The sequence below is a fragment of the Oncorhynchus kisutch genome, linkage group LG29, assembly GCF_002021735.2.
Source record: "Oncorhynchus kisutch isolate 150728-3 linkage group LG29, Okis_V2, whole genome shotgun sequence".
Classification (NCBI taxonomy): domain Eukaryota; kingdom Metazoa; phylum Chordata; class Actinopteri; order Salmoniformes; family Salmonidae; genus Oncorhynchus; species Oncorhynchus kisutch.
The window spans coordinates 27,363,176-27,385,032 of record NC_034202.2 but is presented as its reverse complement, the minus strand read 5'-3'; the positions used below and the strand labels follow the sequence as shown (position 1 = coordinate 27,385,032).

General features: G+C 40.8%; 2 protein-coding genes across 4 annotated transcripts in view; one reads left to right on the top strand and one right to left on the bottom strand.

Annotated features, from left to right (window-relative positions):
• The window catches only part of LOC109874164 (mitogen-activated protein kinase kinase kinase kinase 2), a 30,331-nt gene extending 18,128 nt beyond the window's left edge, over nt 1-12,203 (bottom strand). Inside the window, exons 1-20 of one of the 2 annotated variants that reach the window (XR_004206103.1) lie at nt 11,912-12,203; nt 10,218-10,275; nt 9,596-9,686; nt 8,911-8,975; nt 8,587-8,642; nt 7,329-7,376; nt 7,077-7,119; nt 6,868-6,940; nt 6,647-6,778; nt 6,414-6,476; nt 6,215-6,296; nt 5,950-6,060; nt 5,722-5,800; nt 3,618-3,676; nt 3,459-3,505; nt 3,324-3,362; nt 2,345-2,378; nt 2,040-2,253; nt 1,754-1,860; nt 1,614-1,655 (exon numbers count right to left, since the gene is read on the bottom strand). Coding sequence is in view for 1 of the 2 variants with exons in the window: in XM_020465972.2 (XP_020321561.1) it covers nt 1,614-1,655; nt 1,754-1,860; nt 2,040-2,253; nt 2,345-2,378; nt 3,324-3,368; nt 3,459-3,505; nt 3,618-3,676; nt 5,722-5,800; nt 5,950-6,060; nt 6,215-6,296; nt 6,414-6,476; nt 6,647-6,778; nt 6,868-6,940; nt 7,077-7,119; nt 7,329-7,376; nt 8,587-8,642; nt 8,911-8,975; nt 9,596-9,686; nt 10,218-10,275; nt 11,912-12,004 (1,542 nt within the window). In the remaining variant the exon portion in view is untranslated. Of the gene's footprint in view, nt 1-1,613; nt 1,656-1,753; nt 1,861-2,039; nt 2,254-2,344; nt 2,379-3,323; nt 3,369-3,458; nt 3,506-3,617; nt 3,677-5,721; nt 5,801-5,949; nt 6,061-6,214; nt 6,297-6,413; nt 6,477-6,646; nt 6,779-6,867; nt 6,941-7,076; nt 7,120-7,328; nt 7,377-8,586; nt 8,643-8,910; nt 8,976-9,595; nt 9,687-10,217; nt 10,276-11,911 lie in introns of both variants that reach the window. The other variant, XM_020465972.2, reaches the window with a different exon arrangement.
• A 222-nt stretch (nt 12,204-12,425) lies between these two features.
• LOC109874112 (reticulon-3) lies at nt 12,426-21,857 on the top strand. 2 transcript variants are annotated; one of them, XM_031809314.1, is made up of 8 exons: nt 12,426-12,728; nt 12,832-12,924; nt 18,043-18,250; nt 18,397-18,535; nt 19,199-19,268; nt 20,336-20,382; nt 20,465-20,523; nt 20,720-21,857. In XM_031809314.1, the coding sequence occupies exons 2-8, from the start codon at nt 12,846-12,848 to the stop codon at nt 20,766-20,768; spliced, it is 651 nt and encodes a 216-aa protein (XP_031665174.1). In that variant the 5' UTR covers nt 12,426-12,728; nt 12,832-12,845; the 3' UTR covers nt 20,769-21,857. The 2 variants fall into 2 exon arrangements, with proteins under 2 accessions (XP_031665174.1, XP_020321482.2); XM_020465893.2 differs by having other exon boundaries at nt 12,437-12,924.

The window sequence follows — 21,857 nt, the reverse complement described above, 5'->3', positions numbered from 1 at the left end:
CAGTCTATCACAGTTCCATCCATTTTGTCACCAAAGCCCCATACACTACCCACCACTGCGACCTGTACGCTCTCGTTGGTTGACCCTCGCTTCATACTCGTTGCCAAACCCACTGGCTACAGGTCATCTACAAGTCTCTGCTAGGTAAAGCCCCGCCTCATCTCAGCTCACTGGTCACCATAGCAGCACCCACTCGTAGCACGCACTCCAGCAGGTATATCTCACTGTTCACCCCCAAAGCCAATTCCTCCTTTGGTCGCCTTTCTTTCCAGTTCTCTGCTGCCAATGACTGGAACGAACTGCAAAAATCACTGAAGCTGGAGACTCATATCTCCCTTACTAGCTTTAAGCACCAGCTGTCAGAGCAGCTCACAGATCACTGCACCTGTACATAGCCCATCTGTAAATAGCCCATCTGTAAATAGCCCATCTATCTACCTACCTCATCCCCATACTATATTTATTTATCTTGTTCCTTTGCACCCCAGTATCTCTACTTGCACATTCATCTTCTGCACATCTACTATTCCAGTGTTTATTGCTATATTGTAATTACTTCGCCACCATGGCCTATTTATTGCCTTAACTCCCTCATATTACCTAATTTGCACTCACTGTATATAGACTTTTTGTTTAATTTTTTCTACAGTATTATTGAATGGATGTTTTGTTAATTCCATGTGTAACTCTGTTGTTGTATGTGTCGAATTGCTGTGCTTTATCTTGGCCAGATCGCAGTTGCAAATGAGAACTTGTTCTCAACTAGCCTACCTGGTTAAATAAAAAATAAAAAAATAAAAAAGGAGATTTAACCATTTTTAGTTATTGTCTTAATGGATACGTGTTTATTAGTAACTGGAATAAGCAATTTTATAAATGTATCAAGTGCAACGTCTAGTTGCTCCTCATACCAGCAAATATTCTTTACATCATCAACATATGACTCACTACAAAAAACGTATTGTACACAATATTAGGTCCAGGATCCCTGCACATTTTAAAAATGGTATTGGAACTGACCCTGTATATAGTATGCTTACCCCTATACATATCTACCTCCTACTGACCCTGTATATAGTCACCGTACCCCTATACATATATACCTCCATCACTCCAGTATCCCTGCGCATTGTAAATATGGAACTGACCCTGTATATATTATGCTTACACCTATACATATCTACCTCCTACTGACCCTGTATATAGTCACCGTACCCCTATACATATCTACCTCCATCCCTCCAGTATTCCTGCACATTGTAAATATGGAACTGACCCTGTATATAGTATGCTTACCCCTATACATATCAACCTCCATCCCTCCACATTGTAAATATGGAACTGACCCTGTATATAGTATGCTTACCCCTATACATATCTACCTCCATCCCTCCACATTGTAAATATGGAACTGACCCTGTATATAATGTGCTTACTTACTTATTGTGTTCTTATGTCTCGTGTTTTTTCCTAGTATTAAATTGTTATTGATTATTGCATTTGGGGGTTTTGAGTTTGCAAGAAAGGCGTTTCACTGTACTTTTGCACATGACATTAAAACTAAACACGTATTTTATTTTTTGGTGGCTGTATATCCAGACATCTTGACTTACATGGACTTTGGGCGTGGGTGGAAGTCCATGACAATCACCTCTCTGAAGAAAAAACAAATTCCAAATAGATCATCTGTCATCATGTGTGCACAAAATATGAATTGAAAAGTGCTGTCAGTGACTTGTTGATGGTGTCTCACCGAGTCCTCAGTTCTCCTCCTCAGTGTGCTCCATTCTGGAGACAGTGGGGGCCCCAGGGCCATGTAGGATGTCTCTCCAGGCCAACGTCCCTTTGACTCACTGCCCTCTGCAGGAACACACAGACCCATAAGTGCGGCATAGCGGCTCAGGATTATGGGTTTGAGACTGTTCTTAAATTGGTCATGCAGATAGTATACATGAAAAGCAGTTGATTTCACTACTTGTTACGCGATGATGTCATAGATTGTTTTAGCGTTCCTGGGTGTGTCGTGTGCGGTGCTGTACCTTCAAACGAGCAGTTGGAGGAAAGTGAGAGGTCTGAGAAGATAGTGGAGTTGAAGAGAGAGGGTTCAGCCAGGGCGGAGTCTGCGACTGGAGGTGTGACAGTGGGAGGAGTCGAGTCAGTGGATGGGGAGATGCTATGCCTTAAGGCAGGGCTGAGGAGCCCACTCCGCTTCACGGTACCACTTTTATCCATGTCCTCATCTTCAGGAGAGTGCTGCAACAGATGAACACAGACACTGGTGTTGGTCCAAAGAAACATTGTTGAGTGTCTGAGAGGCTGATGATAGTCTGTAGTTCTCTCTCACCTCAGCAGAGGGCGCTCTCTTTATGGTTAACCTCCTGCAAGGAATATCAAACAGACACAAATATACTATGTTATGGGAATTAAAAATGTCTAGTGGTGTGAATGTGCAGTATTGTTTTACTTGGTATGTTTGTTTGTTTGTAATGGAAATTATATTTTGTTCTTTTTTTCCCTTCGGTGTGTTATTGCCTTCCAGAAACAATACAGTAGGTAGGTAAGGTTGTTTTACCTTCCAGACACAATACAGTAGGTAGGTAAGGTTGTTTTACCTTCCAGACACAATACAGTAGGTAGGTAAGGTTGTTTTATCTTCCAGACGCAATACAGTAGGTAGGTAAGGTTGTTTTACCTTCCAGACGCAATACAGTAGGTAGGTAAGGTTGTTTTACCTTCCAGACGCAATACAGTAGGTAGGTAAGGTTGTTTTACCTTCCAGACACAATACAGTAGGTAGGCAAGGTTGTTTTACCTTCCAGACGCAATACAGTAGGTAGGTAAGGTTGTTTTACCTTCCAGACACAATACAGTAGGTAGGTAAGGTTGTTTTACCTTCCAGACACAATACAGTAGATAGGTAAGGTTGTTTTACCTTCCAGACGCAATACAGTAGGTAGGTAAGGTTGTTTTACCTTCCAGACACAATACAGTAGGTAGGTAAGGTTGTTTTACCTTCCAGACACAATACAGTAGGTAGGTAAGGTTGTTTTACCTTCCAGACGCAATACAGTAGGTAGGTAAGGTTGTTTTACCTTCCAGACGCAATACAGTAGGTAGGTAAGGTTGTTTTACCTTCCAGACACAATACAGTAGGTAGGTAAGGTTGTTTTACCTTCCAGACACAATACAGTAGGTAGGTAAGGTTGTTTTACCTTCCAGACACAATACAGTAGGTAGGTAAGGTTGTTTTACCTTCCAGACACAATACAGTAGGTAGGTAAGTGCTATAAATGAGATGTATATGGAATGTCTTATAGCCTCACCTTTCAAGTAAAGCTTCCTCAACACACTCCAGTAGACTTCTGCACCTCAAATGTAGAGTAGATTCAGTTATTGTTGCTTTCATTACCGATTTATTACGGCTGACGTCACATAGGAAGTGAGAAATAATAGCTTACGGTGAGTTCTTCTCATCTCCTGTAATGCTCCATTCGTCATATGATCCCTGTTGGGGAAAATATGTTCATGCACTGACAATTTGACAAATAAATCTATTGTTTTTCTATGTTCAACATGCTGTTTGTGGAACATAGAGGTTAGACACAGATAATCCTCACCAGGTCAGGAGAGAGCTCAGTCTCCTTCCTCATGGGAGGCCCAAATTTCAGCAGATCAACTGGAAAACACACATATACAATTATGATCCAGAATAACACCTTTAAATAAACTCAGCAAAAAAAAAGAACAAAAAGAAACGTGCCTTTTTCCGGACCCTGTCTTTCAAACAGAATTCTGAAAAATCCAAATGACTTCACAGATCTTCATTGTAAAGGGTTCAAACACTGTTTCCCATGCTTGTTCAGTGAACCATAAACAATTAATGAACATGCACCTGTGGAACGGTCGTTAAGACACTAACAGCTTACAGACGGTAAAGTCACAGTTATGAAAATTTAGGACACTAAAGAGGCCTTTCTACTGACAATGAAACACACCAAAAGAAAGATGCCCAGGGTCCCTGCTCATCTGTGTGAATGTGCCTTAGGCATACTGCAAGGAAGCATGAGGACAGCAGATGTGGCCAGGGCAATAAACTGCAATGTCTGTACTGTGAGACGCATATAAGACAGCGCTACAGGGAGATGGACGATCAGCTGTCCGTCCTCGCAGTGGCAGACCATGTGTAACAACACCTGCACAAGATCGGTACACCCGAACATCACACCTGTGGGACAGGTACAGGATGGCAACAACAACTGCCCGAGTTACACCAGGAACACACAATCCCCCCATCAGTGCTCAGACTGTTCGCAATAGGCTGAGAGGCTGGACTGAGGGCTTGTAGGCCTGTTGTAAGGCAGGTCCTCACCAGACATCACCGGCAACAACGTCGCCTATGGGCACAAACCCACCGTTGCTGGACCAGACAGGATTGGCAAAAAAGTGCTCTTCACTGACGAGTCGCGGTTTTGTCTCACCAGGGTTGATGGTCAGATTCGCATTTATCTTCAAAGGAATGAGCGTTACACTGAGGCCTGTACTCTGGAGCGGGATCAATTTTGAGGTGGAGGATCCGTCATGGTCTGGGGCAGTGTGTCACAGCATCATCGGACTGAGCTTGTTGTCATTGCAGGCAATCTCAACGCTGTGCGTTACAGGGAAGACATCCCCCTCCCTCATGTGGTACCCTTCCTGCAGGCTCATCCTGACATGACAATGCCACCAACCATACTGCTCGTTCTGTGCGTGATTTACTGCAAGACAGGAAATTCAGTATTCTGCCATAGCCTGCCCGGATCTCAATCCCATTGACCAAGTCTGGGACCTGTTGGATCAGAGGGTGAGGGCTAGGGCCATTCCTCCCCAGAAATGACTGGGACCTTGCAGGTGCCTTGGTGGAACATCTCCCAGCAAGAACTGGCAAATCTGGTGCAGTCCATTAGGAGGAGATGCATTGCAGTACTTAATGCAGCTGGTGGCCACACCAGATACTGCCTGTTACTTTTGGTTTTGACCCCCCTTTGTTCAGGAACACATTATTCCATTTCTGTTAGTCACATGTCTGTGGAACTTGTTCAGTTTATGTCTCTGTTGTTGAATCTTGTTATGTTCATACAAATATTTACAAATGTTAAGTTTGCTGAAAATAAACAGTTGACAGTGAGAGGACGTTTCTATTTTTGCTGAGTTTATGAAATAAACTCTGTAGTTGATAATCATCATAATCATATATTTTTGTTATGACAATGAGATACCAGTAAACAAAAACACACTTGTTCTCACACTACTCTCTTTCATTTTCTGTGAATAGATACCAGTGACTATCCCCTCGTGTCCTACTGACCTTGGCTGCTTGCCCCTGGATGCTGTAATGTAATGCTACATTGGCCATAACAATGGCTCATCAGTAACAGAGTCCTTGAGGAGCTTTGCTTAGAGGGCAAGGATCTGAGAGGCTATACAGATGCCGTATCTTAATTTGAGGAGGTGAGTTTGCTACTTCAGGAAAAAAATCCTGCAGCAACAGGATGTTAGTTATTATGTGGAATATAATTAAATATACATGTTTGTAGAGGTTGATACATTTTTCATGAGGGAAAATCAATTCTAAAATTTCTAAGTGCAAATTACAAACTTCAGAAGCCTTTATGAACCTCAAATACACTCCATGTTTCTGGAACAGGGTGATCAAATTAAGATCCTACATCTGTAGTTACTCACACTGCTCCTCAGACTGAGTCCTTTGGACCGGCAGGTGTTTCGCTAAGGAATGGATCTGATCAGGGAATGCACTGCATGTCTGCAAACCCACACAACAACAACATACACAGCACATACAGATCATTAGTGACATATTCATCTTAGTTGTATAGTAATCCACATCATATATTGTTGAGCCCAAGCATACATTTCAGGAAAGAGTAGGATAGGATAGGGGGACAAGCTCACATCAAGATCACTCTCATCCATAGTGTGTGTGGTTTGCAGAACAGGGTTGCTGGCCATGTCCAGCAGTTCAATGGCCAGAGTCCTGGTCAGCAGTTGACTCACAAAGGGGTGCTGAAGAGAAAACGTAGATAATGTGGAGAGTGTCTGTCACCCGAAGGACTACAGAACAGTTTTTCCACTAGGGACATGAATTCACCAGTTTTTTTATTAACGTTGATGCTATTTTGTTGCGCTCCTCTAAAAGGATGGAACTCTGAGGTAGTACCTGTAACAGTTTCTCCGAACTGGGCCTCTTGCGAGGGTTCTTGGTGAGGGATATTTTCACAAAGCTGTGAAAGTCTGCAGACCTAAACAGATAGTTATTGGTCATTACCACATGGGCTCCTAGACACTCACAGTAACATACAGTATATACTTTCAGTTCTGGAGCTCATATGACTTTTTAACTATAAAGTAACTTAAACCATTTGGCCTTGTCCTTTAGTTTGGGTGGCTGGAAGCTGCTCTTTGACATCATCATCAAGGCCCTGGGAAAAAAAAGAACAAAAAAAATCATATGTACTTAACCTGTTGATGAAACATGACGCAGTGTTAATTATCAAAATCTGATCTGTTAATATGACTGGATAGATGAAACTAGATTTAATCTGTATACTGATAATAATGAGAGGTGACATCCCAGCAACGGAGCCCTCACCTCATGGGGTGCAGGTCAAACATGGGAGGCTGAAGCTCTGCCAGCTCGATAGCGGTGATGCCCACTGCCCAGATGTCACATAGCTGGTTGTAGCCACCTTTCTTCTCCACTGCTGCCACCTCGGGTGCCATCCTACAAGAGCACAGCTGCCCGTGGATAACTATGCTAAACCATGATCAATGGCCTTGTTTTGGTACCATGGACGAACTTAGATCACTCACCAGTAAGGCGTGCCTATGAATGACTTCCTCTTGGCAACGGAGGCGTTGATCTCAGCTGCAACGCCAAAATCCGCTGGGGAAAAAAAGATGTTGTGAGAGAGTTGGAGAAAAAGTATTTTAGTAGATCTGTTTTTGAGTGCGTCTATGGGAGAGGCAGAGAGGATGTGTGAGAGTGAGTGACAGTGTGAGGGTGGTTGACAGTCACTGACCCAGTTTGACATCTCCTCGCTCTGTCAGAAGAACGTTTGCTCCCTGTGAAAAACCCACAGTGACACAATGAGTGCACCGTCTCATGCTCTCTCATGAGGACCGCCCACAGCTCCAATTACTCACACACACACTTAAATATTAAATTTCAGTAAGTATGAAGGAGTAGTTCCAACACGCCAGACCAAAATGATTCAATTCAGATGAGGGGTAGAGTAAACTATTTACATGTTTTATATCCAACAATACATTACCTTTATGTCTCTATGCATTTTCCCAGTCTCATGTAAGTGATGCAGTCCCTATAAACACAGAAAACCCAATAACACCACACTGAAAAAAATTAATGTTCTTAAATGGGGATAAAAGGAGAATTCTTGCCTGATAAAGAACCATTGATTTAAAAGGGGGGGGGGGGTAGTACCACTCACTGGTGTAAAATACATTCAGTGTTGGTGTTAATAACCAGAGTTTAACCAAAACCACACCCATAATTAATCTATTTCCCAGCATGCTCTATTGCAGGTTGGGTTTTAGAATTGTTTGTTTCAATATCTATGTTTTTGCATGCACATTGATTGATTAATTGAATCTCATGCTACTCAAATATATAACATACATTTTTCTAAACTATTCCAATCTGTTACTTGGACTTATTGCATCAGTTAGTGTTCCAGTTAAGATGTTTAAGGTCATCTCATACCTTAATCTTCTCAACCCTGGTAGTCATTCTGAATGCAGGTTGCATGTGAATAAAAGTTCCAAATGTTGGATATCCCCACTCAGGCTGGATTCCAATCGGAATTACACATCACTTTGCAAGCCAGCTTAATGTAATTTAAGAGGCCCTTAAAATAAGTCCTTATGAAATATGTATTGTTTTGTCACTTTGTGAAGGCCACATGACTGTAAATGAATGAATGCAACAACCATGTCTCTCTAAGTAGCAAACACAGTCATGGGTGGTACTGGTAACTCAAATTCATTCAAAAGGCACTGAGAAATATGCAAATAAGGCTTAAAACACTACAGCAGGGCTATTCAATTCCAGTCCTGGAAGGCCAAACACATTTCTGGTTTGGATTTTTGAATGGTTCTTCAGAGACCCTAAAATGGTTACCCTATGGCCCTCAAACTCAACTCTGAACCTCAAAGACAGTTCCAATGCTTTTTTTTCACTGTTCCCCTCTAATCAGGGACTGATTTAGTCCTGGGACACCAGGTGGGTGCAATTCATTATCAAGTAAAAACAGAAAACCAGCAGGCTCCGGACCTCGTAGGGTCAAAGTTGAATACCCATATGCCCTATGGTATTGCACTCAAGAACCTTATTTGGTTCCAACTTGCACCTTTATTTTTTAGAGTGTGGCACTGTACCCCAGAGCAACAGTCAAGCATGATGTTTATGAATTTATAATGTGAATAATGTTACATCCAAATAGAAAGTTTCACAGTAGAAAATGGTTGAACGCCTCAGCCAATGAATAAAGCTGCATATAATTTCATGCTTACCTGTAGTGTTTCCCTGCACACATATGCAATCTGCCTCTCATTCAGGGGGCCAGTAACTATGGAAACATAAAAATGAAGTATGTCAGGGCCATCATAAAAAAAAAATGAATGATGTACACAGTAGTAACTGATATCATTTATTTGATCATTTTTTTAAGGGATAGATCAGCTTTAATATTGCAGATTGATTGTGGATTCCATCAATGTAATTGTCTGCATCATTTCCAATCCCCCATATTTTGGGGAGTAAATATATACATTATATATATTTACTTGAACACTGAATGATGCCATTCATATACACCAGAGCCATGTATTAACTACCATGATAAATGTCCTGCAGGGAACCTCCTCCGCAGTACTCCATGCAAATCCACAGCTTGTTATTTCTATCAAAGGAAGAGGCATGCCGTTAAAGGACAGTGGTGTAAAGTACTTAAGTAAAAATACTTTAAAGTACTACTTAAGTAGTTTTTTGGGGTATTTTGTTTTACAACAATTACTTCACTACATTCATTAAGATAATAATGTATGTTTTACTCCATTCATTTTCCCTGGCACCCAAAAGTACATGTTACATTTTGAATGCTTAGCAGGACATGAAAATGGTCAAATTCACACACTTATCAAGAGAACAACCCTGGTCATCCTTACTGCCTCTGATTTGGCAGACTCACTAAACACAAATGCTTTGTTTGTAAATTATGTCTGAGTGTTTGAGTGTGCCCCTGGCTATCGATAAATAAACCGCATAGTTTGATTAATATAAGGAATTTGAAATGATTTATACTTTTACTTTTGATACTTAAGTATATTTAAAACCAAATACTTTGACTTTTACTCAAGTAGTATTTTACTGGGTGACTTTCACTTTTAATTGAGTCATTTTCTATTAAGGTACAGTACCTTTAAGGTATGACAACTGGGTACTTTTCCCACCACTATTAAATGGAATACCTCATTGCATTTCATATCAAGTTTCAACGTAATGTTTGATTGCAGACCAAACCTGAGGTAGCTGCCGAAATAGGCCACAATGTTCTTGTGAGTGCATTCTTTAATCATGGTAATCTCCTGCTGGATAGATAAGATGTCATCACCTGAAGAGAGAGATGAGAAAAGACTGGAATATCACGACTTCACCACAATGTGATTAAAGGTCCAATGCAGATATTTTTATCTCAATATCATATCATATCTGGGTAACAATTAAGTACCTTACTGTGATTTTTGACTATTTTAATTGAAAAACAATAACCAAAAATAGCTTCTTAGCAAAGATAATTTTTTAAGCAAGAATTTAGCTAGGACTGTCTGGGAGTGGTCTGAGTGGGGAAGGGAAAACTGAAAACTAGCTGTTATTGGCAGATGGGTTTGGAGCCCTCTTTCTTGTTGGTGTATTAACTAACGTATCGCCTGGTGATGTCACCAGGCAGGCCAAAACTCAATCCCATCAAAACAAGCAGACATTTCAGGCAGTCCTTTCAAACAACTCTATAAAAGGGCATAATCATAATTTTCACAATTTCGCACTATTATTCCAAACTCATAGTGTGTAAATATATATTAAACACAGGAGAATCACTGGGCCTTTAAGATAAACACAATCACATTTGGGATAAATATCCTACCAGGATCTAGTTTTACAACTTTGATTGCAGAGATCACGGATGTCTTGATGTTTCGTGCCTATAGAGAAGACAACGTACAATTTTTTTACAATTTTTATTCTGATCATATGACATTGTGGTTTCACTTCTTGCTGTGAACGTTATAGGTAGTGACATGACCTTTGAAGTCATGAGTGTCACAGCATCTCAGTGGGAAAAGGAATAGAAGCCTCACGCATCACTAGTTAAAATATTTCCAGATATATTATCCTATTTGTAGGCCTTGTGCTCACACTTTCTTTTTCTGAGAAAACTTGGGTGATGAAGAACACCCTCCCTGTATGGCTACAGCACAGGAGGTTGGTGGCACTTTAATTGGGGAGGACGGGCTTGTGGTAATGGCTGGAGCAGAATATGTGGAATGGTATCAAACACATGGTTTCTATGTGTTTGATGCCATTTCATTCGCTCTGTTCCAGCCATTATTATACACTGTCCTCTCCTATGCAGCTTCCACGGGTCTACAGATCATGATGCCATTCTATTAGCTTCGTTCAGACATTATTATACGCCGTCCTCTCCTATGCAGCTTCCATTGGTCTACAGATCATACAGACACCATGCTTCTGTTACCAAGCAAAGCAGCAAACGGCCACCAGGGAACAATGAGGCTCGTGTCACCAATAGAAGAACTGCTACCTTTGAAAAAAAGACATCTGTTACGGAACGGTACTCACTTCCTGTTTTGTTTCTGTAGTAAAAGATTTCCGGAGATGTAAGGCATGTATCTTATTGCAGCAGAACCTTTACCTCGCCTATTATTGCAAATGTCTGATCAAGATCACTTACCAAACAGGACCTAGGCGACCAATCGTTCCCTAATTTCATAATGATCTACTCATTTTATTTTTTCAATTAGAAAAAGTACATTCATTACAGAACTCTCTCCAATACTTTACAAGGATGTCTGGGGTGTCATGTGCTGTGACAGTGAAGCTGCAGTGAAAATACTATATTTGCTGGCCATTCCAAATATTATGCTATCGGTCAGGGTACTGGCTTCATGTGTACAGTCAGTTTCTCACAGATGACACTTCTTCCTTTCTCAACTCATTGTTAGTTTCCTGTTACCAACTGCTCCCTTCTAGTCACCATCTCAGCTAACCATATTGTAAGATTTAACAGTGGAGTGCATTTCATAATTTAGTGTGCTGGACCTTTTTCAACAAATGACCGGGTAGACCAAGAGAAAGGGGTTTTTCAGCATTTCAATGAGCCTTGTTTTGACATCAGCCATTCTGATGTTAAACTCTGTGCACATGTCAACCAAACATTCAATACAGTTATGGAGAGAGACCATGCAGCCTGCCTCCATGCACAAATTGATGACAGAACGGATGGTGAAATACCACTTTTCTGGCAAACATTATATCAGGAAAAAAAAAAAACATCACAAAACAATGTATATCACTCTTGATTAATAAAACCATCACATTCTGTTTTTAAACCTTGACTGCAACCCGTCAACATGGAACCGACTAGGGATATGAATAACCATTTAATCAAACAGGTGGGTCTGCTCAGGTATACCAATAAAGCCATATCAAAACAATCTTATAAATCGGGGGGTGGATACAAATCCTGTTCGAAAGAGACATCATTTTCACTAAAGGACTGCAAAATATCAGAGCATGGTTTATTTCAAATAGGCCTACCTTAAATACGTCTCCGTATGTACCACTACCGATCCGGTGAATCATCTCGTAGTCCTCCAATGGGTTCGAGTAGGAAACACCAATTGCATCCATCGCAGCACTGTATGTCTCGACTAGTGCTTTCTAGTCACTAATTATATGATTCCTATCCAGATGTCTGCACTTCCTCTGCAACAAACCATCAGAAGCAAAAGCTGAAATAAAAATGGCAGCTATACAGCCTTGTGATGCTCAGAGAACGGCAGCCTACCAGTGCCATGACATTTTTGTAAATAATAAGGCATTGTTGTTGCCCCTGAATGGGAAAACAGAATCTACATTCTGAGTTTTTCAGTGACACAAAGCCTTGTCAAAAAATATGGGTCCCCATTTCGGTTATTGTTTAAATTATATTTTATATTTTCCTTCTATTTCAGTAAAAATATTTGTGATAATAATCCCCTCTCGCACTCGCACGCACGCACGCGCACACACACACGCACACACAAAGGGGTAGGTAGTAAACCCTGTGAATAAACTTGGGAGAGCCCCTGGGGTTCTTGAGATGATTGGTTGATTGACTGGGTGATTATTAAGGTTATTTTATGGATATAGGAAAAATGAACTCAGGATTTTTTAAACAATTATTTATAAAAGAGTAGCATAAGTAAGCCACTGTATAAATATGCGGTATAAGGTAATGATACTGACTAGACCACACCATATTGAGACCACACCTTTAAAGCCAAGCCCCCCCTTCGTGGTGAAGGCACGTCCATCGTTGTGCTCCGAAACATCATTTTCAAGGCGTCAAACGGGCTTGAAGAGTCAATTTAGCGTCAGTCATCTATTAAAAATTGAAAAGAATTTGGAACAGAACATATTAGCTAGCTACGCACTTCGATTTTACGTTTATTTTGATTGTCTCGTTGTCTGGGTAGAAATCATCACAAAAATGGCAGATCCGATGACACAGTCTGGCCAGATCTCGTCCTCTCTGAACGCTTCATCGACAAAAGAATCCACATATTCCGGTAGGAAATTATTATTTTTTGAATTGTTTTATTTTGAATGCAAACATTTTGACCGTAATAGCTCGAGCTCAGCTCAACCACACTCGTATGCGAATCATGTTCAAACAATTGATGGCGTGTGGGGGGGGGTTATGTGTGAGTGAATGTTAACGGGTCATTTGGTAATTTGGTAGCTAGCAAAGGCCGAAGACCAGAGAAAGCCTTTTGTATTTTTGAGTAGCTCCGTAGCCCACAATAGTTCGTTTGTTCACCCAGTTGATCTCTGACCAATGTTATGTAGCTACGGTATTGTCAGTTTAGGGACATACCAAGGATCCCGGGTAGCAACGACCGCGAGCACATGGCCCTATTTGAAGGCTTTTAAAATGGTTCTAATCACCCTGACAAGGATTGGACCAAGGAAGGCATGGTTACCATCCCTTTGCTTTCATTAATCAAACCAACCTTGTCAGCTCAGTGGTTTCATCAAGGAAATGTAAGTGGTGAGCCAATACTCCTCGTCATGAAGGTGGCCAATGTCCTGCTTTTATCTCAATGTAAAACCTGAGTTTATGACTGAAATAAGATAGAGGCCTCTATGCCTCTCCTCTGATCAGCTCGAGTGCACCTGAAATATGCAGCATGCAATGTGACTTGTCTTGATCGTATGTAGAGGTAACTCTTGACCGCTCAGCCATTTTATTGAAAGCCAACCAGTGTTACAGGGGAGAGGCTATATGGACAGGCCTGGTGCCCAAATGGATGGCGTATGTCATGCGGCGTAGTGTGGCGACGAATGGATTCGGTTCAGTCAGTTGTTCTGATCAGCCCTTCCAGCTAGAAATGCTGGCTACTGGCAGCAGCATGGTACTAGTTACTTGTAAAAGTAAGTGATGTTTATTTTGATGGGCTACGGAGAAATACCTTGTATTGGTCACAATCTCAAATTTGTTCCATCCCACTTGATTTTATTTTTAGTAAGATGGCAGCCTATACGAGAAATAACTTGTAATATTGGTAGTAACCATCTGGATGTCACTGATAGTCTACTGCTCAATGGGGAGAGTATGCGCTGCAACAGATGCGGCACAGTGTCCTTCGCTCCGCATTAAGGAGAGGGAAGTAGCTAAGATGGTGAGGCCGATATCAGGCCAGGATGACGGCTAAAGCGGTTTTTGTGGTACATTAGGTGAAAATAACAACTACGGGTTTAACGTCTAGTTTAAACTATTATTCCTGTACAAAATGAATGATTCTGTACAGTCCTAACTTCGGCAGACAAGTTTCAAATTCACTCTGAAGTTTCTAGGCAAAGGTATAACTAACTAGCTGTGAAGGGGTCATCAGGAGGACTGACTAAACTGAACAGAATTCATTCTCCTCCACGCCACTCTTGCTACAAACGTCATCATTCTGGGCACCAGGCATGTCCATATCGTCTCTCCCATGTTAGTTTGACTAGCCTAGCCAGCTATTGTAAAAGTCAATTTGGCTGCTTCAGAAGCTAAAAACAGCTTGGCAAAATGTGCACAATGTACCTTACAGTAAGAAGGCCAGCTTTTTGATTTCCACTAACTATGACTGAGTGTGGGGCATGTGTTCCATAATGTATGTTTCATGCGTATACATTTAAACAAAGATATCACATTTTAGTGTTTCACCACTTATGGAGTACGGAGACAAATGGTAAATGTGTTGCTCAGTATTTGAAGGATAGTGTAAATATAGGTAGGTTACACTAAATATAGTGTAACCTACCAATCAATGGAGAGAGTGCTGTGGGGGTAGAAGTCATAGTGTTGCAGTCCGGAAATAAACGCTAAGCCATCAACGCATGCTTCAGAATTCAGGATGTATCACATCCGGCCGTGACTGGGAGTCCCATAGGGCGGCGCACAATTGGCCCCGCGTCGTCCAGGTTTGGCCGGGGTAGGCTGTCCATTGTAAATAAGAATTTGTTCTTAACTGACTGGCCTAGTTAAAGGTTACACACACCACACTGACCAAAAAGTTATTTTGTTGTCATTTATGTATGTCCCCATTATCAGTAAAACATAGTCAAAACCTATTTCTTTCACTTACTTGCTGTGCTGTTTTGTTCATTTGTTCAGTCGTTTCATTCTCAACCACGATTTCTCATACTATGGAATGCCGTTTGGGTCTTTGCGTATCAAATAACACTATTTGGCCTATCAGGACCTGAATATGACTGCACGTCACACAATAATTTAACACATTCATTCATGTTTTGCGTTTTTATTCAATTATCACTCGTATGTCATATGTCACAAGTCATCAATACTGATGCTATGATGCTGGTAAAGTTGTCTTGTGAACCTACAGTACTGGTCATAAAAAAGCTAGCTAGCTCATGGATGCAAACGATGTCTTCCCCAAAAACATTGCAAAACGACATCGGTTTCAGTAGCTATAGCTAGGTGTCATAAAAAAAGAATCCTCATTTATAAGACAGTTTTTATTTGATTAATGGTGGTCGGACCCATCTATGTGAAGCTAGCCACAATAAGGATCAGCCACAATAGTGGACTTTGCAGTTAGCCTTCAAAATAAAAGTACTCCATTGTCAGTGATGCAAATGAATACAAATAGTAGAATTATGCCATAATTGAATAGGTCATGCTAAATGAGGTTGGAATGTTATGTAAAACCAGCAAAAGACAATGTTGTTAATTTGACAAATCTATTGCAACCACACTGGATGTATTATACTTTAGAATTGCATTGGACATACTTATTTCACTGTACAGCCTTACCTATGGATTGTGGATCAATGACACCCAGAGAAGATTAGCGTCGTAGCTCTTATTGCGGGACTTGGAAACAACTGAATTGAGCCACATTTATTGTCAACCTGTGTATTGAACACTATTCCCAAGGAAAAACAATACTGGCTGGATGTTTTGGAGTCTAACTCTGAGAGGATGTTGGGGGAAAAAACATACCCCATTTCATTGATCCCTAGTCCTTAGTTAAAGCTGTACAGTGCAATTTGAATGTCAATACACAAAATAGGCTTACTGGGGAGGTGATTTCACAGTCAGTCCCGCGATAAGAGCTACAACGCTAATATTTGTGTAAACTCTGAACAATTGTGTTGTGGGTGTCGCCGAGCAACCTTAATTTAACATTAGTCTAAATATGGCATGAGTCCACCGATTGTAACCTGTATCACTTTCAAAGAGATCCTTTTATTTTGAAGGCAAACGGCAAATTCCACTTGTGCCTAATCCTTATTGTGGCTAGCTTCACAACGCATAACCCTGTCCGGTTGAGCCTCACTAGCCAGATGAAGCTTCACAACGCATAACCCTGTCCGGTTGAGCCTCACTAGCCAGATGAAGCTAGCTGGCTGCCTATACTGTTAGCTTCATGAACTGGAGTTCAATTTCAATAGGTCAACAACAAGTGGCTACCTAGCTAATACTTACTCACAAGGATTCCTAAATCATTGCTAAGAATAATGAAGATTACTGCAGTTTCTACTGGTCATTGTTTTCAGGCTAGTTGTATTGGTGCTAGCTAGGTACCAAACTTAAGCTAGCTACCCTGTGTCTATAAAAAATAAAAAATAATGCTAACTGTCATGCCTGCATGTCAGTTGCAAAATAACATTAACTACAACAAGATTATAGATTTCAGGCATTCAAAGCTAATATTTTTGAATAGATTTTCTTATTCTACAGTTAAATGAACCTTGCATTGTTATACATAGATTGCATTTTTTTTAAATTTGACATTCCATGAATAGATAAATAGTTAAGCAGTTACATTAAACAACTCCTTTTGTAAGAATTTTTTTCAAATTAAATGTATGGAAACGAGTGAATTAACAGTCCTCGGCAAGCAGGCTCAAGCAAGCTAAAAGCCACATTGGAGCGAAAACTAACTAGCAGGAATTGTTAACACGTTAGAATTGATTAAAACAAACTTAGCTGTACGCTACTATTATTCTAGTTAACAAAAAATCATGTGAGTCATATAAAATATATTCCCCCCACCCAGTATTGTAATATCAACTTACCAGAAAGCATGTAGTCCTTGGCTCAGACAGTGTAGTAGTGTGGGCTCAATAGCATCTCATTAGTGTGCAAGATCTTGAGAATCAGCTGTACATGTGATGGAAGAATACACTGCATGCAGAGGGTTGCAATTCCATCGAATTGGGGATATTTTAACTAAAAATTAGGCCACAAGACCTAGAATTGCCTTGTGTATCCCACAAAAAAGCTTCACTGTTATACGCTAACTTGTTTGATGAATTTAAGCAAAAGTTCAGAAATTCCAGGGATTCATTTACCAGAGTTTCTGACCCTTTGCCACCCTAGTGGAAACACACCCATGGTGGGACAATGTGTTTATTTTGTTAATGTGAATTTTAGAATATTCACATGGAATCCTAGCTATTGATGTAGCCTAGTGCTTCCTGAACTGGCATCAAGTTAACAGATGAGGGGACATTTGTGTCGAAGCGCATGTTTTTGGCACCATTCTAAACTACAAAAACCCTGGCTGCAGGCTACAGCCCATTTGGGATAGTGAACAACTCCTGAATTAGGACAACTATGAATGAAATGTAGGTCCCCACTGAATTTCACTAGATGAGACTGGATTACCAATTTTTCAGGATAATGATAACCATTTGCCACCAGTTGCGCTCACCTGAGAACTGAGGGGAAATTATTTTCCAGTGTTGATTGTGGACTGATGCCCTGGTGCTGTGGAGAATTAGACTAACATGACGTGACCAAATAACGGCGCACTGTCAATTGTTCCAGTTCCTCAAGGAGAAAAGGTGTTGACCATGTGTTCCATTCCATTATTTTGAACCCTGAGAAAATGCCTTTTAGATTTGGCTCTGTCTGAGATCTGTGTGTTGTAACATGGATAATCCTCACAGCCACGACTCATTCAACTAGAATGAACTGCATGTTGGCAGTGGCGTTATGGTCATACCTGAGATCATATGAGGGAAATTGGGAACTTTATGCTCTCAGGTTTCTCATCAAAACCTTTCTTCAGTATTAGGATTTATAAAGGACATCTGTGATCATCTGACAGTCAGGTTTGGCTTGAGAATTAACTCTCTCCCCTGTTCCACCCTGTTCATTCCTCATCCAGTGATGGAGCTGGTGTACTGGCGGGACCCCAAGAAGTCTGCGGTGGCCTTTGGCATGTCCCTGCTGGTCCTTCTGTCCCTGGCCATCTTCAGCATCATCAGTGTGTTGTCCTACCTGCTGCTTGCCCTGCTCTGTGTGACAATCACCTTCCGCATCTACAAGTCTGTCATTCAGGCAGTGCAGAAGTCTGGAGAGGGCCACCCCTTCAAGTATGACTGCTCAACTTGGGATATGTTGGAAAATGGGGAAACAAGGATGTATTATTAGAACCGAGTCTACTTGTATTGAACTTGACCCCTTGGAGTCATTGTCTGATTTGATTGTTAGGTGATGACTGATGTGTTTTCTCCCACAGGGGTCTGATGGAGCAGGACCTAACTGTTCAGCCTGAGACTTTCCGTAAATATGTGGATGTGTTTCTGACCTATGTGAACCGAGCCGTTAAACAGATCAAACACTTGCTGCTGGTGGAGGACCTGGTGGACTCACTGAAGGTAATGTTCATTAGGCTATAAGCTACTGCCGTCTTGGAGATTTCCAATGCTATGGTCTTCAATTGGATCTAAATGATTCATTCTAGAAGTTCTTGATGTAGAGTCTTCTGTCAGGCATGTATAGCAAGGGGAGTAGTTTTGTGAGTCTCACCAGTTTCATCTACTAGGCTGAAGGGTACTGCTCTTGGGACAAAATTAGGGTTTATGTTGACTGGATGGAAAATTGACTTACGGTGCTTAGAATTGTACAATTAAAAAGTAGTATTTTGCACACCTTAAGAGCTGTTGGTCTATTAACTGTGGTCAGTTGTCTTTGGAGAGATTGATGTATTGTTATGTATTGTTACGCCTGACTAAGAAAGCCTGAGAAGTTGTCATGTGGTGGCAGAGAAAGAAATGCCTGGCAGATGTTCAAATGAGGGATTAAGAGTTTATCAGATGAAGGAAGGAGTGGATTACAGCTAGTGTGTTTTTCCAACAGTAAGTTACTATAGAGGCTAAACATTGTGGGACGCTCATATCAAACACAGTCAATGTTTGAATAAGAGGATCATAATTAAATTGATCGATAGTGGCCAAGGAAAATGTGGTCCTTATTCTTGTCATGACATTTATCCATAAGGTGTGGTAGGTTTCTGAAATGTTCTGGTCCCTCTGTTGCAGCTGGCTGGTTTTATGTGGCTGATGACATATGTGGGAGCTGTCTTCAATGGTATCACAATCCTCATACTGGGTAAGAATCACACACGCCAGTCTTCCATTTGTCTAATGCTCACAAATAAGTGTTCTGCACCCGGTCACGTAGACACTTGATGTTCTAATAATGCGCAGGTGATTTTCTTTTTCTTTTTACGATCCTCTGGGAACCTAGACTTCTCATTACATGTTTGTTAATAACTAATGGGGCTCTGTAGGTCGTCCTGTGTCAGGGATGGGCAACTGGCTGCCCTCAGATTAATCAACAAAAAATTCACTTACCGTTTTTATTATTTACTCCGTCGGGGTTTCAACCTACTGTTGCAAGTTAGAATAGTAGAATACACAAGGTGGAAATGTGCGTGTGCACCTGCGGTGTTAGTCACTCAATTAGCCCATTGTCAGCTAAATATTTTTTAGATTGGTAAATTATTCTAGCGGTCAGCTATCTAAACTTGTTATCATGGTCTAATTACTGTCTGGGGGGCCCCCCCCATTTGATTTTGTTCGTCAGTCTCAGGTATCATATTTAAAAACTGCGATCATTTGTCTCCGCCCCATGGCAAAATACGTAGACTTGCAGGAAACTTGCTTTAAAATGGCAACATTCTCTTCACCCCATGGCAGAATGTGTAGAATTGCACAAAGTTAACTCAAACATTTCTCTCTGCTGTCAAGAGGGGGGGTTCCTAAAATGTTTCACTCGCAATGTGGGGGTGTATCCACATGTGGGTACTCAGACCCCCGAACAACACTGGCCCCTCATGAGTTCAGATTTTTTTGGGGCACCCCATCCAAGTTGCCCATCCCTGGTCTATGTTCTTGTATTGTACAGATCAGTACTTCTGCCTACATAATTGCGGGGAGCAATCAGACTTATATTTACTCTAAAGATGGGAGGGGACAAGGTCTGAATTATGTACAGTAGACATGGTTTAAATAGCCTTGAGAGGTACAGTAATATATTGTTCTTTTAACAGGTCCATAGTATTCAATGAATACTGTAGCTTTATTGAAATGGCATGTTAGAGGTGTCCCATGCGATCTGGAAACCTCCAGCGATACAAATGTGCCTAACCAGAGTCCACTGTTTCTCATTGACAGCGGATGTCATCTTATTCAGCACGCCTCCGGTTTATGACAAAAATAAAGTAAGAATGAAAGTTTGTTTTTACATACAATTACTAATGTTTGTTATGAACCTGTGTTGATTAACAATTTGTTCTCTTTCAGACCCAGATTGATAAATACATTGAACTGATTCGCACCAGAGTTGAAGTCACACTTGCAAGGTAAGGGCACACCTTTTTCTAACCATCAATATGTAGATGAGGTGAAATCACAGAACACCATGTTCTGTTTTTTGGTAATAGAATTTCTACATGGCATGCAGGACCACACCGCATCAGTAGCTTCTTCTTGGTTAAACCCTCCTAAAGGATTTGTCTTCCCAGGTGCAGTGTATATACATGATTTTCCCCTTTTCAGGCTTCAAGATAAACTTCCAGGGGCACTGAAGCGTACCAAAGCAGAGTGATTGTCCATGACCCCTATTCAACAACTGCGCTCTCCCTAATTCTGCAACTTCAGTCCTACCCTTTCAAATGCATTCCCAGCGTCAAACCTGTGGCCAAGTCATCGCTCAATATTCAATGTACCGTAACTAACTTGCATAGGGTGCAATGCTTGTATTTGTTGTTGGAGTCAGACGCATTCTGAATAACTCAATCTGTAGTTGTTACATCCATTTTGTGACTTATAAATTAATGATATGTACCCATTTAATTATTGAAGAATATAATGTATAAAATGCCTCATGAGCTTAGTTCAATTGTCGTACCCCATCAGAACCTGAAATATAAACTTGTTTTACTCCAATGTTTGTAAACAAAGTAAATGGAAACTAACACTATAGCCTCAAAGCATTGGTAGAACTATAATTTTGATATCATGGATTGTTTGTACTTGTAACCACTGTCAAAGTCATAGACAGCGATATGGATGCATTTCTCCAACCCCATATCTCATCTTTTCAACGAAACGGTGGAAAGCGCTTGGTTTCAACTACTGATTTGGGGCTTTAACAGATGATTCCTGATTGAGCCAGGGGGGTTTAAATCAGAACTTTTAATTATTTCAAGGATACATAATGGTGTATAGCGTTATTTTATTTTTTAAAGTAGATGTTTGTACACTAATCTGTTTGTTTTTTTAGGGAAAAGTAATTTGTTGGTGTGGTTTGTGAATTGGCATAAAATAAAGATTTTTTAATTTTTTTTTAAATTTTATTTATGAAAGAACTCAAAGCTGGGATCCAGATTAGGTGAGACTGCACCACTGGTTGCCCCAGGTGTCTCTGTTATGGATTTTTAAACTGGGCAGAGGAGCATTCTGAGTCGTGATAATAAAGAAAGTGACCCTCTGCTGTTCTATCATGTGTGCAATGATGTCTGATGGGGGGGGGGGGGGGGGGGATTAATTGTATGACTTAATGTCTTTGTTTGGAGGGGGCACTCAACCTTTTCAGCATCATCTCAGTTCATCCTAAAGACACTTGTTTGCTATCCGCACTGAGTATTTTGCAAGCAAGTCCTCAAACTTGAAATAAAAATGAAAGAAACCGTCA

Bases quoted from the DNA above. Each gene is read 5' to 3' on its own strand.
- LOC109874112 (XM_020465893.2), top strand. From the start codon at position 12,576: ATGCGGTATAAGGTAATGATACTGACTAGACCACACCATATTGAGACC. The intron at 18,251-18,396 runs GTATGACTGCTC...TTTCTCCCACAG, and splicing joins GGAGAGGGCCACCCCTTCAA to GGGTCTGATGGAGCAGGACC. The intron at 20,383-20,464 runs GTAAGAATGAAA...GTTCTCTTTCAG, and splicing joins CGGTTTATGACAAAAATAAA to ACCCAGATTGATAAATACAT.